Source organism: Punica granatum, chromosome 4 (genome assembly GCF_007655135.1).
Source record: "Punica granatum isolate Tunisia-2019 chromosome 4, ASM765513v2, whole genome shotgun sequence".
NCBI lineage: Eukaryota > Viridiplantae > Streptophyta > Magnoliopsida > Myrtales > Lythraceae > Punica > Punica granatum.
This window is the reverse complement of record NC_045130.1, coordinates 5997743-6012217: the sequence shown is the minus strand read 5'-3', so window position 1 is coordinate 6012217 and position 14475 is coordinate 5997743. Positions and strand designations below refer to the sequence as shown.

Below are 14475 nucleotides of genomic sequence, written 5' to 3'. Positions count from 1 at the left end.
GGGTCAGCCGAGATTTTTCCCCGATACTCGAGAGCCTGAAAACAAACAAGAGCCGATTTAGTATCGCAATCCTGGATCGACTAGACCCTGAAAGGCACAAATCAAGTCTAGTCCTCAGCTCGAAGCTAATTAATTACCAGCAGGACCACACTTGATCTGGCATTTGCGCTCGCACCGCTGCATAAGTCTCGCTGCACAGAAAGGATCAAGAAGAATTTAAGCCGGTCCAGGACGAATAAATCGATTGCACATAGACACGAAAGAGAGCAGCAGTCAGCAGATATGTGATATCTATAATCATATACGGGCACATACTGTTGCTTTGGACGCAGGCGGTGGTGCAGGCGTCGTAGCAATCAGCGGCGGATGGCACCGCCGTCTCGATCTGAGACGAGACGAGGCAGAGGAGCAGAGCAGCTGCCAGTATCATCTTCTTGTTGATCTCCATGGCTGTTGTTCTTCTTTCCTTGTCCTCTCTCCTTCCTTTGCTTTTACCTTAGCTGTGCTATAGAAGTGTAGTTTATGCCTTCAATCACTCACTCACTCATTATTTATAGAAGCCGAGGCAGTAAAGCCCCACTTTGGACGGCTGTGGCGAGAGGTTCCGCCATTATCATTTCTTTGACTTTGACTTTGGCAAATCTAACGGATGTGGGCCGCCTTCTTTGAAAAAAGACCAAGATTCTTTCCCCTAAGCTAATTCTTTTTTTAAAAAGAAATTTTTTTTGATAGTTTCTCCTAAGATAATTTTCTTTTGTACGTTGGCATTTAGAATTTCAACGGGTCGAGTCTGTTTATTAAGAGATACAACTCTTTTAGCATTAATTTTTTTCATTCATAGTACTCAAATTCGAAATATTACTTAAGAAAAATAAATGTAAGATCACTTGAATTAATTCATATTGACTCTCTAAACTAATTTTTTCATCTTATTTTTCCCTTTTTTGATTAATAAATTCTCTGAACAAGTTCCCAAAATAGGAAAATTTTCGGTTTTTCTAATTTATATGAATCAAGTCCACCTCTAATTGAAATCTTCGTAGAATTCTGAGCGACAAAAATAAAAACTAGAGAACGGATTCTAGCTACGGTCGATTTCTTTGGATCGAAAGTTTGTGATGAGTAACACGTCTTGTTTGAGTCAATCAATATATATATATGTGTGTGTGTGTGTTGGTTCAAACATCGTTTTAATTTTCTTCTTCTTTATTGTCTTCCTTTTGATCCTCTATTATCACGAAGTGACCTAGTTTTTGGGTAGTTCTTGGCCATCGTCTCATGTCGATACCCACGTGTTATTGGCATTTATGTCAGAAGGCCGGCCATTAATGTCGATATCATCTTTTGATAGGTCGCTGCTAATCTTCGGGATTGGGCTGACGTTCTCGATCGCATGAGCGGTATCAGGGTAACTCGCCGGAGTTAGTCGAGGGCATCAGTTGGTTTAGCCTTTTCATCTTTTTCATCTTTGCCCCACAGCACAATGTAGAGACCACACGCTATCAGCCCTGCTCCCAATACGCTACCGGTATTTGCCATAAACATTAGCAGCAAATTAATCAACCTCATATTTCCAAATTCTTGTGTGACATTTGCAGTTGCACATATATTACGCATACGTTGGATCAACGTGGTTTGTCAAAGAAAAAAATATATTTCAATATACATAGATTTAATAACAAGTAGGTTTTTATGAATAGTTAATCCATACTGAATCTACTTTTTAAGAAACATTTTTATAACAAAATTGTGGAAAATTTTCCCGGTCCTTGATATAAGTTTTTGCTTAAAAAAAAAAAGAAAGTAGCCACGTTCAATTTTTATAGTATTATATGAAAACACATATTTACGTGCGTGTAGTAGTACAGTTGCCCGTGCAATGCACGAAGAAACTAATAAGTAAAATCATGCACTATATATATATGTTGGAAAATATATATTACTTGTTTCATAATTAAATTCTACTTCAATTTATTACAATCATTATAAAGCATTTGAAAATTTTAATAATTCAATATCCTTATTAAAAATACCTGATGTAATCTTGAACCGACCCTTATTATACTATTATATTGATGCATCTTATCCATAATACTTATTCAAGTTTCATAAGCAACAATCCTCATTTAAATACTTTATCAATCGGCATATAAATTGAGTTAAGAACAATTTGTATTATATTATATCATTATTTTATGACATTATTTATTTATTATTATTATTAGTACTACTTACTTACTTACTTACTTACTTCATGGTTAAGTAATGTTTGTATTTACATTAATTTATTTGCATTTTTTAGAAAAAATAAAAGAGAAATTCGAGAGTATGAAAAACGAACGTAGTTTCCGTCAGAACTCACGAAATGTTTTCGGTTTATATATATATAGATAGATATATTCATATTTTTTTTATGGCAATTACCAATAGTTCTTAATTTATATTCATACAAATAGTGGAAAGGGTTATTAGGAATAAAGAAAATGGTTGAATTACAATTTCAAAAACTTAGAAATAATTTGAAAGTCCAATTTAAACTGAAAATTAAATAAATCATATGAGTGAAAGACTAGTATTTTCATTTCACATATATTCACTAAATTTTTCGATTCGCGGTACATTCTACGAGGAGGGAAAAAAAGATAGTATATGATAGATTTGACAAAGCGCGTAAACTATGGGCCATTTTATGTAAAAGATAACTGCGGGATAAATTTGAAGCAAAATGTAAACTATGGGATATAGCTGACAAAGAAAAGAGTATATAATAAACTTGATAAAACGCGTAAACTATGGGCCATTTAAGGTAAAAATTCATATTAAAATACATGATGTAATCTTGGACTGACCCTTATTATGTCATTATATTAATGCATCTTATCCATAATACTTATTCAAGTTTCATAAACAACAATCCCCATTTAAATACTTTATCAATCAGCATATAAATTGAGTTAAGAACAATTGTATTATATTATATCATTATTTTATGACATTATTTATTATTATTATTATTATTATTATTGGTATTACTTACTTACTTACTTAGTTCATGGTTAAGTAATGTTTGTATTTACATTAATTTATTTACATTTTTTAGAAAAAAATAAAAGAGAAATTCGATAGTATGAAAAACGAACGTAGTCTCCGTCAGAACTTACGAAATATTTCTGGTTTATATATATATATATAGATAGATATATTCATATTTTTTATGGCCATTACCAATAGTTCTTAATTTATATTCACACAAATAGTGGAAAGGGTTATTAGGAATAAAGAAAATGGTTGAATTACAATTTCATAAACTTAAAAATATTTTGAAAGTCCAATTTAAACTGAAAATTAAATAAACCATATGAGTGAAAGACTAGTATTTTCATTTCACATATATTCACTAAAATTTTCGATTCGCAGTACATTCTACAAGCAGGGAAAAAAAAAATACAAACTAAAGAACCGGATTCTATCTACCAACCAACTTTCCGACTTCTGAGAGAAAATGCCCCCGTTTTCGGGCAAGTCAGAATTTTGTGTGAGCTTGCTATAGCTATTAATAGCTATTGGCTACGGTCGATTTTTTAGGATCGAATGTTTGTGAGTCTCGTTTGAGTCAGTCAATATATGTTGGTTCAAACATACTTTTTATTTTCTTCTTCTTTATTGTCTTCCTTTTGATCCTATGTTATTGCGAAGTGACCTTGCTTCCGGGCAGTTCTTGGGCATCGTCTCCTGTTGATACCCTCGTGTTATTGACATTAATGTCAGAAGGGCAGCCACTAATGTTGATATCATCTTTTGATGGGTCGATGCTAATCTTCGGGGATGGGACGAAGATCTCGATCACATGAGCAACATTTGGTAACTCGCTGGAGTTAGTCGAGGGCATCAATTGGTTTAGCCTTTTCATCTCCTTGCCTTTGCCCCACAGCACCATGTAGAGACCACACACTATCAGCCCTGCTCCCAACACGCTGCCAATATTTGCCATAACATTAACAGCAAATTAATCTCAACCTCATATTTCCAAATTCTTGCATGGTATTTGTACATATATTACGTATACATTCGATCAACATAGTTTGTCAAAGAAAAAAATAAAATATTTCAATATAAATAGATTTAACAAGTAGGTTTTTATGAAAAGTAGTTAATTCATACTAAATCTATATTTTAAGAAACGTTTTTATCACAAAAATAATGTAAGTTTTTGCTAAAAAAAATCAGAAAGTAGGCTTTTTTTTCCTATCTAATTGTAGCACATTCAATATTTATAATATTCTATGAGTATGTATACCTATATATATATATATGTATATACATATTTACATATTTTTATGGCCATTGACAATAGTCCTTAATTTATTCATGCAAATAGTAAAAAAGGTTACTATAAATAAAGAAAATGGTCCAATTACAATTTCAAAAACTTAGAAATATTTTGAAAGTCCAATTTAAACTGAAAATTAAATAAATCATATGGGTAAAAGACTAGTATTTTCAACCCCTCCAAAGAAGGAAAAAACAAAGAAGGCAAAAAAAAAAAAAGAAAAAAAAAAGAGAAGGCATAGTATATATATGTACCTTCCAAGGTGCAGTTTCTCATCTAGGACCATGGAACCTGCTAAGGCCACGAGCACGAGCATAAGAGGGTTGAAGATCGATACGAACAATTGTATTATATTATATCATTATTTTATGATATTATTTATTATTATTATTATTGGTACTACTTACTTACTTACTTAGTTCATGGTTAAGTAATGTTTGTATTTACATTAATTTATTTACATTTTTTAGAAAAAAATAAAAGAGAAACTCGATAGTATGAAAAACGAACATAGCCTCCGCCAGAACTTATGAAATGTTTCTGGTTTATATATAGATAGATATATTCATATTTTTTATGGCCATTACCAATAGTTCTTAATTTATATTCATACAAATAGTGGAAAGGGTTATTAGGAATAAAGAAAATGGTTGAATTACAATTTCAAAAACTTAGAAATATTTTGAAAGTCCAATTTAAACTGAAAATTAAATAAATCATATGAGTGATAGACTAGTATTTTCATTTCACATATATTCACTAAAATTTTCGATTCGCAGTACATTCTACGAGCAGGGAAAAAAAAAATACAAACTAAAGAACCGGATTCTATCTACCAACCAACTTTCCGACTTCTGAGAGAAAATGCCCCCGTTTTCGGGCAAGTCAGAATTTTGTGTGAGCTTGCTACAGCTATTAATAGCTATTGGCTACGGTCGATTTCTTAGGATCGAATGTTTGTGATGAGTCTCGTTTCAGTCAGTCAATATATGTTGGTTCAAACATACTTTTTATTTTCTTCTTCTTTATTGTCTTCCTTTTGATCCTATGTTATTGCGAAGTGACCTTGTTTCCGGGCAGTTCTTGGGCATCGTCTCCTGCTGATACCCTCGTGTTATTGACATTACATCTTTTGATGGGTCGATGCTAATCTTCGGGGATGGGACAACGATCTCGATCACATGAGCAACATTTGGTAACTCGCTGGAGTTAGTCGAGGGCATCAATTGGTTTAGCCTTTTCATCTCCTTGCCTTTGCCCCACAGCACCATGTAGAGACCACACACTATCAGCCCTGCTCCCAACACGCTGCCAATATTTGCCATAACATTAACAGCATATTAATCTCAACCTCATATTTCCAAATTCTTGCATGATATTTGTACATATATTACGTATACATTCGATCAACATAGTTTGTCAAAGAAAAAAATAAAATATTTCAATATAAATAGATTTAACAAGTAGGTTTTTATGAAAAGTAGTTAATTCATACTAAATCTATATTTTAAGAAACGTTTTTATCACAAAAATAATGTAAGTTTTTGCTAAAAAAATCAGAAAGTAGGTTTTTTTTCCTTTCTAATTGTAGCACATTCAATATTTATAATATTCTATGAGTATGTATATCTATATATATATATGTGTGTGTGTATAAACATATTTTTATGGCCATTGCCAATAGTCCTTAATTTATTCATACAAATAGTAAAAAAGGTTACTATAAATAAAGGAAATGGCAGAATTACAATTTCAAAAACTTAAAAATATTTTGAAAATCCAATTTAAACTGAAAATTAAATAAATCATATGGGTAAAAGACTAGTATTTTCAACCCCCTCCAAAGAAGAAAAAAACAAAGAAGGCAAAAAAAAAAAACAAAAAAACAAAGTAGGCATGGTATATATATGTACCTTCCAAGGTGCAGTTTCTCATCTAGGACCATGGAACCTGCTAAGGCCACGAGCACGAGCATAAGAGGGTTGAAGATCGATACGAACAGAGGCCCCCTCATGCGCACGCACCAAGTAATTAAGGTAATGCACACTCCAAACCCAATGATCCCCTGTATGGGTAACATTAAATTATGAGATCTATCATATATCAATACTTTCTTGGTCATGAAGTGAAATGAACTTTTTTTTTTTTAATCACATTTCTTACAGCATATGAGACGGCCAGAAGGCGGATGTTCCAGCCCAACTTCCACTGGGTCCAATCCTTCTCCCGGCAGAGGGCGAAGGCCACTGCCTGTATGGACCCCATGAAGGACATGAGCGTCGTGCTCGAGTAATGCGCCGGGTAACTCTCACTCATCTTGGCCTGCAGACTTGCACTTTTTAGTCTCTTGTTAATCAATAAATCAATACGAAATACCGACCTATGGACAAAGAGCACCGTGGTTGCGCTTCTGCGTAAGTGCAGGAGGTAATTTATACCTGAATGATAAGCCACAAGGCGTAGCAGAGGCAACTGCAGACGGCCAAGATGGAGCCAAGGGCTCGATCACTGGACTGGTGTGCGGCCAACGAAGCCGCAGAATGGCCTGCGGTGGCGGTTGTCTTCAACAAGTTCACATTTGTCGACCACAAAACGATCTCTACGCCTTTGTAGAAGGTGAGCAACATTGCCCCACCTATCCCCATTAATGTGCCCGCCACCTTAGCCTTCCCTGCCATTGTTCCCAGCCTCAACTTCTCCAACCTACGAAAACAAAACGCCGAGATATCCTTGAATGTTCCTCTCTCACAATGATGTTATATATAGTTTGTGAATATGTAATTACATATATATGTTATATACTACATATATGCAGTCACATATATAAAAACACACTACTTATAAAAAATGGCATGTAATACGACTTTGGAGCTGGTCCATGAAGAGGTAGAGCTGGTGTCCTCCTCGTGCAGGTCTCAGGTCTTGGTGCTTGTCAGTGGGTGGTCGGGGGCTGAGGGATGGATCTGAGGGGTGCATGGTCGGGTTGTTACCGGTTTGGGGGGGTGAGGTTTTGTTGTTTTTGGCTTGAATAAATTCAGTCTAGGCTCGTTGCTTGTCAACAGGTCCAAAAAGGCATCAGCAGTGAGCTCGGATTGAGGTTCCGGCATCGGCAAGTGCGGTTTATAGTCCGCATTAATACTTTTCCTTCGCCGGTTTATATGTCTCGGAATCCACAGCCCACAGTCCTAACCGTGTGTAGATATGTTATTGGTACGGGCTGGCCGACTTCTCAGTATTATGTTTTATGTGTCTTGTATGTGTTTTGTTTCTGGTGGGGTTTCTTATGTATGTATTGTGGTGCCTATGTATATACTCTATTAATTATGAACGAATGAAATGAACTTTTCATAAAAAAAAAAGAAAGAAGAGAAGTACCCAAAGGAGATGGCCAGTATGAATGTCATTCCAGGAATAATGTTTGCCATGGCTGAAGCATACGTCGCCGACGTCAGTGCTAAGCTCTCCAGGTATAGATTCTGACCCATCGATCCCCTGAGACACAAAAGAAATCAATCGTACCGTCAATCATCCATCACTTGTAATTAACCTTAATCTAATCAGCACTAGTCCTAATGTACTTATACACATATATGTATACATTATTGGTAAGTATATATATATGATATATTTGTTATTAGGTACATGCACGTATTTCCTTATTTTACTGGGAATTGTTTGTAACTTTGTATGGTCCGATCGAGGGACGAAGCCAGAATTTTTGTCGAGAAAGGACAAAAATATTATAATAAATATAATTTTGAGATAAAATTTTAAAAATTCAAAATTTAAGGGGGTAAAAAGACAAAAATATTACAATAAATATACTTTTAAAATAAAATTTTAAAAATTTAAAGTTGAGGGAGGCAATTGTCCCCGTTATTATGCTTGCTCCGCCCCTGGTCCGATCAATCAATGCATGCATGAGTCAAGTGTCGTTAATCTTGACCGGGACGACACCAGACAGTGTCGTGAGGCTTGCCACGTGGCTAAAATCCCCAAAAAGCAGCATTGCACTGCAGCGGGAAGAGAGGCAAAGCAGTCTGCAGTCTTTTATGTCAGCTTTTTCACCGCCATTTGGACATCTCCCCCCCCCCCTCCCTCTCTCTCTCTAGAATCAATATTTCTAGAGAGAGAAAGATTTATTCGGTGAACTAAAAAGCCGGGCCGGGCGACACGTGTCCACCGTAGCTACGTATAAGCAACCGTATTTCGCGGGCGAAATTAATACGGGCAGGGGGTAAGTAAGAAGGAGGGACGTAATACAGCTGGCAAACAGTTCTTTTTCACCTGACGATCCGGCCGACTGTTCAATTGCAGTTTTGCTTCTTCCTAATAAATTTATATCGGGAATGAATCAGTAAAATTCAAATCGAATCGGTTATGGTAATGGAACAATTCTATTTCCCGTAATTGCGATCGCTCTGATCATGCGCGTGCTCTCTCGCATAAACTGGAATATCCCGGAGAGTTCCGGGAGTTCGATCGATTAGCGTGAGTACTACGACTACGAGGAGGTTCAGGCATTGGTATCGAAATATATACTCACCCGAAGAGCCCGCAGAAGAAGGCCTGCACGAGCACCTTCCACGTTAACTTCGGCCTGTTCTTCCTGCAAAAAAAAAAAAATGAACATTACATATCGTGATCACGTTCAACTAGCTGGAGAGAAAACATATATCTCGATCGATAATATAACGTAAAGTAAACCATCCGACTGAAAGCTGATATTCGAAAGATTATTAGACCACCGTCTATGGAATGGAAACAAGATGCACTGATGAATTATCGTGGTACCTTTCGAAGATGAGGGCTACGGGGACCATGAACACGGTGGCAAAGATGAAGCGGTATGCCACGACGATGTGGAGGCTCATACCGTCATTGGCCACGAGCTTGTAGAGGATGTTAACGCCCGCGAACGCAGTCTGGACGACCACCATTATCAGGGGCGCCTTCATCCCGTGCATGGCGTTGCAAAACCTCTGCATCGCCATGATATACATCCCGAACGAACAATGATACGGGAGGACGAGCCGGGCGACGCGTGTATATAGTCGGGGAGTGAAGGAAAGACGAGTCGAGTGACGGGAGGAAGAAGAGAAACTGCATTTGTTCACTTGGAGATCAGTGAAGGATTATATATGGGAAGATTTGTGATTTTGTTTCCCTTTTTGATCCTCTCTTAGCTGTACCTGCGTTTGTTCATTCAAAGCCTACATAAGCTGCTATCAATGCAATGGTGTAGAGAGAGAGAGAGAGGCTGGCAGACAGACAGCAGGTGTTTGAAGAGTATTAAGGATAGTTAAAATTGTATCGATGTATAATAGGAATATTGCACTATATTTGGTATTAATTATTTTCCTTTTCATGTAAAGGCTATGGCCTATTTAATGAGTCAATTAGCATCAATTGGATTGATCCAAACTTCTCATGGTATCACAGTACCGCTCTTGGACCAATTGAAATCCCTTTGTTTGCAGGATGTCTGATGTCAGTGACACAGAGAAGAGTCCAAGGCTGGACACCAATGCATTTAGGGACAGAAAGGCAAGGGACTGCTTAAGACAGAGCATGAAGGTCCCGCCAATATACCAACTAACTTCATCGGACAGCACAGGGGCTCAAATCATCGGATGTGTTCTCAACGGTGATAATTACCTGACGTGGTCGCGTGCCATGGTAATCGCACTTCGGGCAAGGAATAAGCTGGCCTTTATCGATGGAACCCTTGCAAAACCGGAAGATGATGACCCACTCAGAGAGAGGTGGGAAAGGTGCGATTCCACCGTTTTGACGTGGATATTTAACACCATGGAAGGGAGTCTTCAAGCCACGGTTGCCTACGTTGTGGACACCAGGAACCTATGGGAAGACCTCAAGGAGAGATTCTCCAAGGGAAACCAATCTAGGGTTTTCCAAATCAAGATGGAAATCTATTTACTTAAGCAGGAAGGATCGAGCGTTCGAGATTACTATGGCAAATTGAAATTACTATGGGATGAACTCAATTTTTACCTGGGACATCCCGGATGTTGTTGTGGGGCAAGTGCCACGATCGTGGCTCAGAGGGAGACGGACAAATGCTATCAGTTCCTTATGGGATTGACTTCGGATTTCAGGACAATCCGATCCACGATCCTTAGCATCGAGTCGTTGCCAAATCTCAACAAGGTCTATAAGCTTGTAGAGCGGCAGAAGACTATAGCACACTCGTGAGAAGCTGTCCTCGAAGCGGCCGCTTTCCTCGCAAGAGACGAAACGGAGGGCGGACGAGCTGGGACAAAGAACCTACAGAGTTTCGGTGAAGGAAGGGTCTGCGGCCACTGTGGCAAGCTGGGCCACATCAAAAACACTTGTTGGGCCCTTAGTGGGTATCCGGCTTGGCACCCCAAGTCCAAAACAAACGCAAGTAGAGGGCCTGGACAAGGACAGAACAGATAGAGCAATGGGCCGAGAGGCAAAGCCCAAGTCCAGCGAGGCCCAAATCATGCGAATGTTGTCCAGACAACACATGAGACTAGCTCGCGGGCCGAACGCTTGAAGGCCCTGCCCGATGACCAATTTCAACGCCTGATGTCCATGTTGTCTCAAGATGTCATTGATCCGAACCGACTAGTTGGTAATGATTTTAATTATGTGGTCTTGCAGAATGAATGGATTTTGGACACGGGAGCTTCGAGGCATATGACCGAGTGTCTAGAATATTTTTCAAGATCCATTCCAATCAAGGGCAGCGCATTGGTATATATCCCTAATGGGGGCATGGTGAAGCTACCCAAATGGGAGATGTGATAATTGTCGGGTTGATGGAGATTAATAACATGCTCAATGTGCCAACTTTCAATTGCAATTTAATTTCAATTGCCCAATTATCAAAGGAGATGAATTGTTACGTGACATTTTACTCAAATTTGTGTGTTATTCAGAACCGCACCTCGAGAAGGACGCTTGGAATGGGTGAACTTCGAGGAAGGGTCTATTATCTGAAGCGAGTGACTATCGCGCCACAAAAATGTCAGGCAGCTGTAGAGGAATCCGCAGACTTATGGCATTAGAGGCTCGGTCATCCATCTCGCTTGATAAAGTCAAATGGTATCGCTTTAAATTTTGGGGCAAGAAGTAATAAGGAGTGTGATGTATGCCTTAAGGCGAAACAAACGCGCTCACAATTTCAGTGGAGTATGAATAAAGCTGAGCATCCATTTCAATTGATACACTGTGATTTATAGGGACCATATAGAGTAAAGGCTAGTTGTGGAGCCAATTACTTCTTGACTATTCTTGATAATTTTAGTCGAGGTGTGTGGGTTTATTTATTGCGAGAGAAATCGGAAGCTCGTCAATTTATCATTAATTTTTATAATTTAGTCAAGAATCAATTTGGCTGCACAATCAAAATTATGAGGAGTGACAATGGAATGGAGTTTTTGTCAAGAGAGCTACGGGGTTTCTTCTCTGCACATGGGATTGTGCATCAGACATCTTGCACAGATACACCACAGCAGAATGGGCCAGTTGAAAGGAAGTATCGGCACATCCTGAACGTTGCTAGAGCACTCATGTTTCAGGCCTCATTACCAGTAAAGTCTAGGGGCGAGTGTGTCCATTTGATAAACATCACTCCGACGAATTTACTTGATAACAAAAGTCCACATTAGGTACTTTTCGGTAAACCACCTAATTACTCGAATTTACGAGTTTTTGGGTCATTATGCTATGCCCATATGCGGACCAATGATAAGTTTGAGCCAAGGTCTCGTAAGTGTATTTTTATTGGATACCTTCATGGCAAGAAGGGATGGAGGCTTTATGATTTGCAAAGTCGACAAATATTCGTGTCATGGGACGTATGGTTTTGTGAAGCAATTTTTCCGTTTGCCACGGAAAATGGAAAATCGAATAAGCGAGATGAAAGCGACCCACTTTTCCTGGAAGATACCTCAGCCAGTCCGAGAAGAAGAAATGAGATCTTCCAGCCAGGCACAGAGTACACGGACTGATCTGATGGACAGAGAGGGGAGAGAGGGCAATGGCGGCGGCCCAATATTGAGAAGGGAGAGAGGCCCGGCGGTATAGACGGGCCTAGCGCTAGGAAGGGAAAGAGGCCCAGCGGAGCAGCCTAAGAGATTTCTTATAATCCAGGCCGAGCAAATTCGGCCTCATCTGAACTGGGCCGAGCTGCAGGAGACGCAGGCCAGGATCTGGAGGAAGGAAGGCATAATTCAACCTCTGCCGATCTGGGCCGAGCTGAGGGAGATGCGGGCCGCATTTGGACGAAGGTAGCAGCACGTCCGACCTAGGCCGAGCAGAGAAAAGCCTAGTCCAGATTGTTGGAACAAGGGGGAGAATTATGGGAACAATGGGCAGTTTTTCGAAATTCAAAGGGGAAGGAGAACCATTCGAAAGGAAAATTTCTTCTGGGAATTCAGAGGTTGGTCAAGAAGTGAATTTACGGCGATCTGAAAGAGTTTTCAGTCTCCCGAAACATCTCAAGGACTACATTGTTCATACTGCTCGCTATAAGACCCCTCATCCTCATTCGCCCATTTCCTTGGACTCCTCAGGTATGTCATATCCAATTGAGAGATTTGTTAATTATTCCAATATCTCTAATACACACAGGGCCTTTCTAGCTGCAATTGATTCTAACAGGGAACCCACATCTTATCGAGAGGCTGTCCGAGATAAAAGATGGAGAGATACGATGGCATAAGAGATACGCGCTCTCGAATTGAATAAACATGGACAATTGAACGACTGCCGCCTGGTAAGCAACCTATCGGCTGTAAATGGATATACAAGGTGAAGCGTCGGGTTGATGGAAGCATTGAACGTTACAAGGCACGGCTGGTTGCGAAGGGTTTCACTCAGGTTGAGGGAATCGACTACCACATGACTTTTGTTCCAGTAGCCAAACTGGTGACTGTACGATGTCTATTGACAGTAGCAGTGGCAAAAGGATGGTCCCTTCATCAAATGGACGTTAATAACGCCTTTTTGCATGGGGACTTGGAGGAGGAAGTATATATGCAATTGCCGCCTGGTTTCTCTACATCAAGAGACGGAACTGTCTGCAGGCTTCGCAAGTCTTTATATGGATTTCGTCAGGCATCAAGGAATTGGTTTTCAAAATTTGCTGACGCACTTTGACAGTATGGATTTATTCAGTCGGGTGAGGATCACTCTCTTTTTATCTTTGATCGGGGACACATTTTTCTTGGTGTACTGGTGTATGTGGATGATCTAATCATAATTGGCAATAGTCCAAGCCACTGTGATTCATTCAAAGGATATCTGGATTAGCGTTTTCGCATAAAGGATTTAGGGCCTCTGAAGTATTTCCTCAGCATTGAAGTCACTAGAATGGGGTCTGGTCTTTTTCTCAGTCAACGGAAATATGTCCTCCACATTTTGACTGAGTGTGGTATGTTGGCATCGCGACCATCGCCATTTCCTATGCAGCAGCGACATAGACTATCCACGAGTTTTAGTGATTTATTATTAGATCCGAGCAAGTATAGGCGTCTAATTGGGAGACTTATTTACTTAACTATTACGAGGCCAAAGATTAGTTATTCACTTCATATTTTGGCACAATTCATGCAAGAGCCATGACAAGACCATTGGGATGCCGCTATGCGTGTTTTTCGTTACTTGAAACAGTCCCCCGGTCAAGGGATTTATTTGAAGCCTATATCTCTGGATCTTGCAGCTTTCGATGACTCGGATTGGGCAAGTTGTCCCTTGACTCGTCGTTCTGTTATAGGATATTTTATCACCCTCGGAGAATGTCCAGTGTCGTGGAAGACAAAGAAACAAACGACGATTTCTCGCTCATCCGCTGAAGCCGAGTATCGAGCCATGGCAGCAGTTGTCAGTGAGATTATCTGGTTGCGCAATCTGCTTTCTTCTCTTGGAGTACGGATGACCACACCGACTCGACTATTCTGCGATAATCAGGCTGCCATACATATTACTGCTAATCCAGTGTTTCACAAACGAACCAAGCACATCGAGATAAACTGTCATTTCATGCGTGACCATATCAAATCCGGAATCGTGACTACTGATCATTTGCCTACACGACTTCAATTGGCAAATATATTCACAAAGGCATTGGATCGAGATCGCTTCCGTTTTATTCT

The 14475-nt window shown here is 39.2% G+C and overlaps 1 protein-coding gene across 6 annotated transcripts; it reads right to left on the bottom strand.

Moving 5' to 3' along the window:
• Positions 1-3359: 3359 nt before the first annotated feature.
• LOC116202306 (WAT1-related protein At1g25270-like) lies at positions 3360-10618 on the bottom strand. 6 transcript variants are annotated; one of them, XM_031533826.1, is made up of 11 exons: positions 10346-10618; positions 9989-10235; positions 9125-9522; positions 8877-8939; positions 7706-7822; positions 6769-7033; positions 6494-6652; positions 6244-6395; positions 5396-5638; positions 4585-4621; positions 3855-3974 (listed from the first exon to the last, which is right to left on the bottom strand). In XM_031533826.1, exons 3-10 carry the CDS (start codon positions 9331-9333, stop codon positions 4603-4605), a joined length of 1227 nt encoding a protein of 408 aa, XP_031389686.1. In that variant the 5' UTR covers positions 9334-9522; positions 9989-10235; positions 10346-10618; the 3' UTR covers positions 3855-3974; positions 4585-4602. The 6 variants fall into 6 exon arrangements, with proteins under 6 accessions (XP_031389685.1, XP_031389686.1, XP_031389682.1 ...); XM_031533825.1 differs by lacking the exons at positions 3855-3974; positions 4585-4621 and adding an exon at positions 3360-3700; XM_031533822.1 differs by lacking the exons at positions 3855-3974; positions 4585-4621 and having other exon boundaries at positions 5056-5638; positions 9989-10263; positions 10346-10617.
• Positions 10619-14475: the final 3857 nt, after the last annotated feature.

What these genes read in the sequence shown, in the direction of transcription:
- LOC116202306 (XM_031533825.1), bottom strand. Translation starts at nt 9,333, where the DNA reads ATGTATATCATGGCGATGCAGAGGTTTTGCAACGCCATGCACGGGATG. An exon ending in TTCTTCTGCGGGCTCTTCGG is followed by an intron (nt 7,823 to 8,876) that starts GTGAGTATATAT and finishes TTTGTGTCTCAG; the next exon opens with GGGATCGATGGGTCAGAATC. An exon ending in AAGAACTGCCCGGAAACAAG is followed by an intron (nt 3,701 to 5,395) that starts GTCACTTCGCAA and finishes CCCGGAAGCAAG; the next exon opens with GTCACTTCGCAATAACATAG.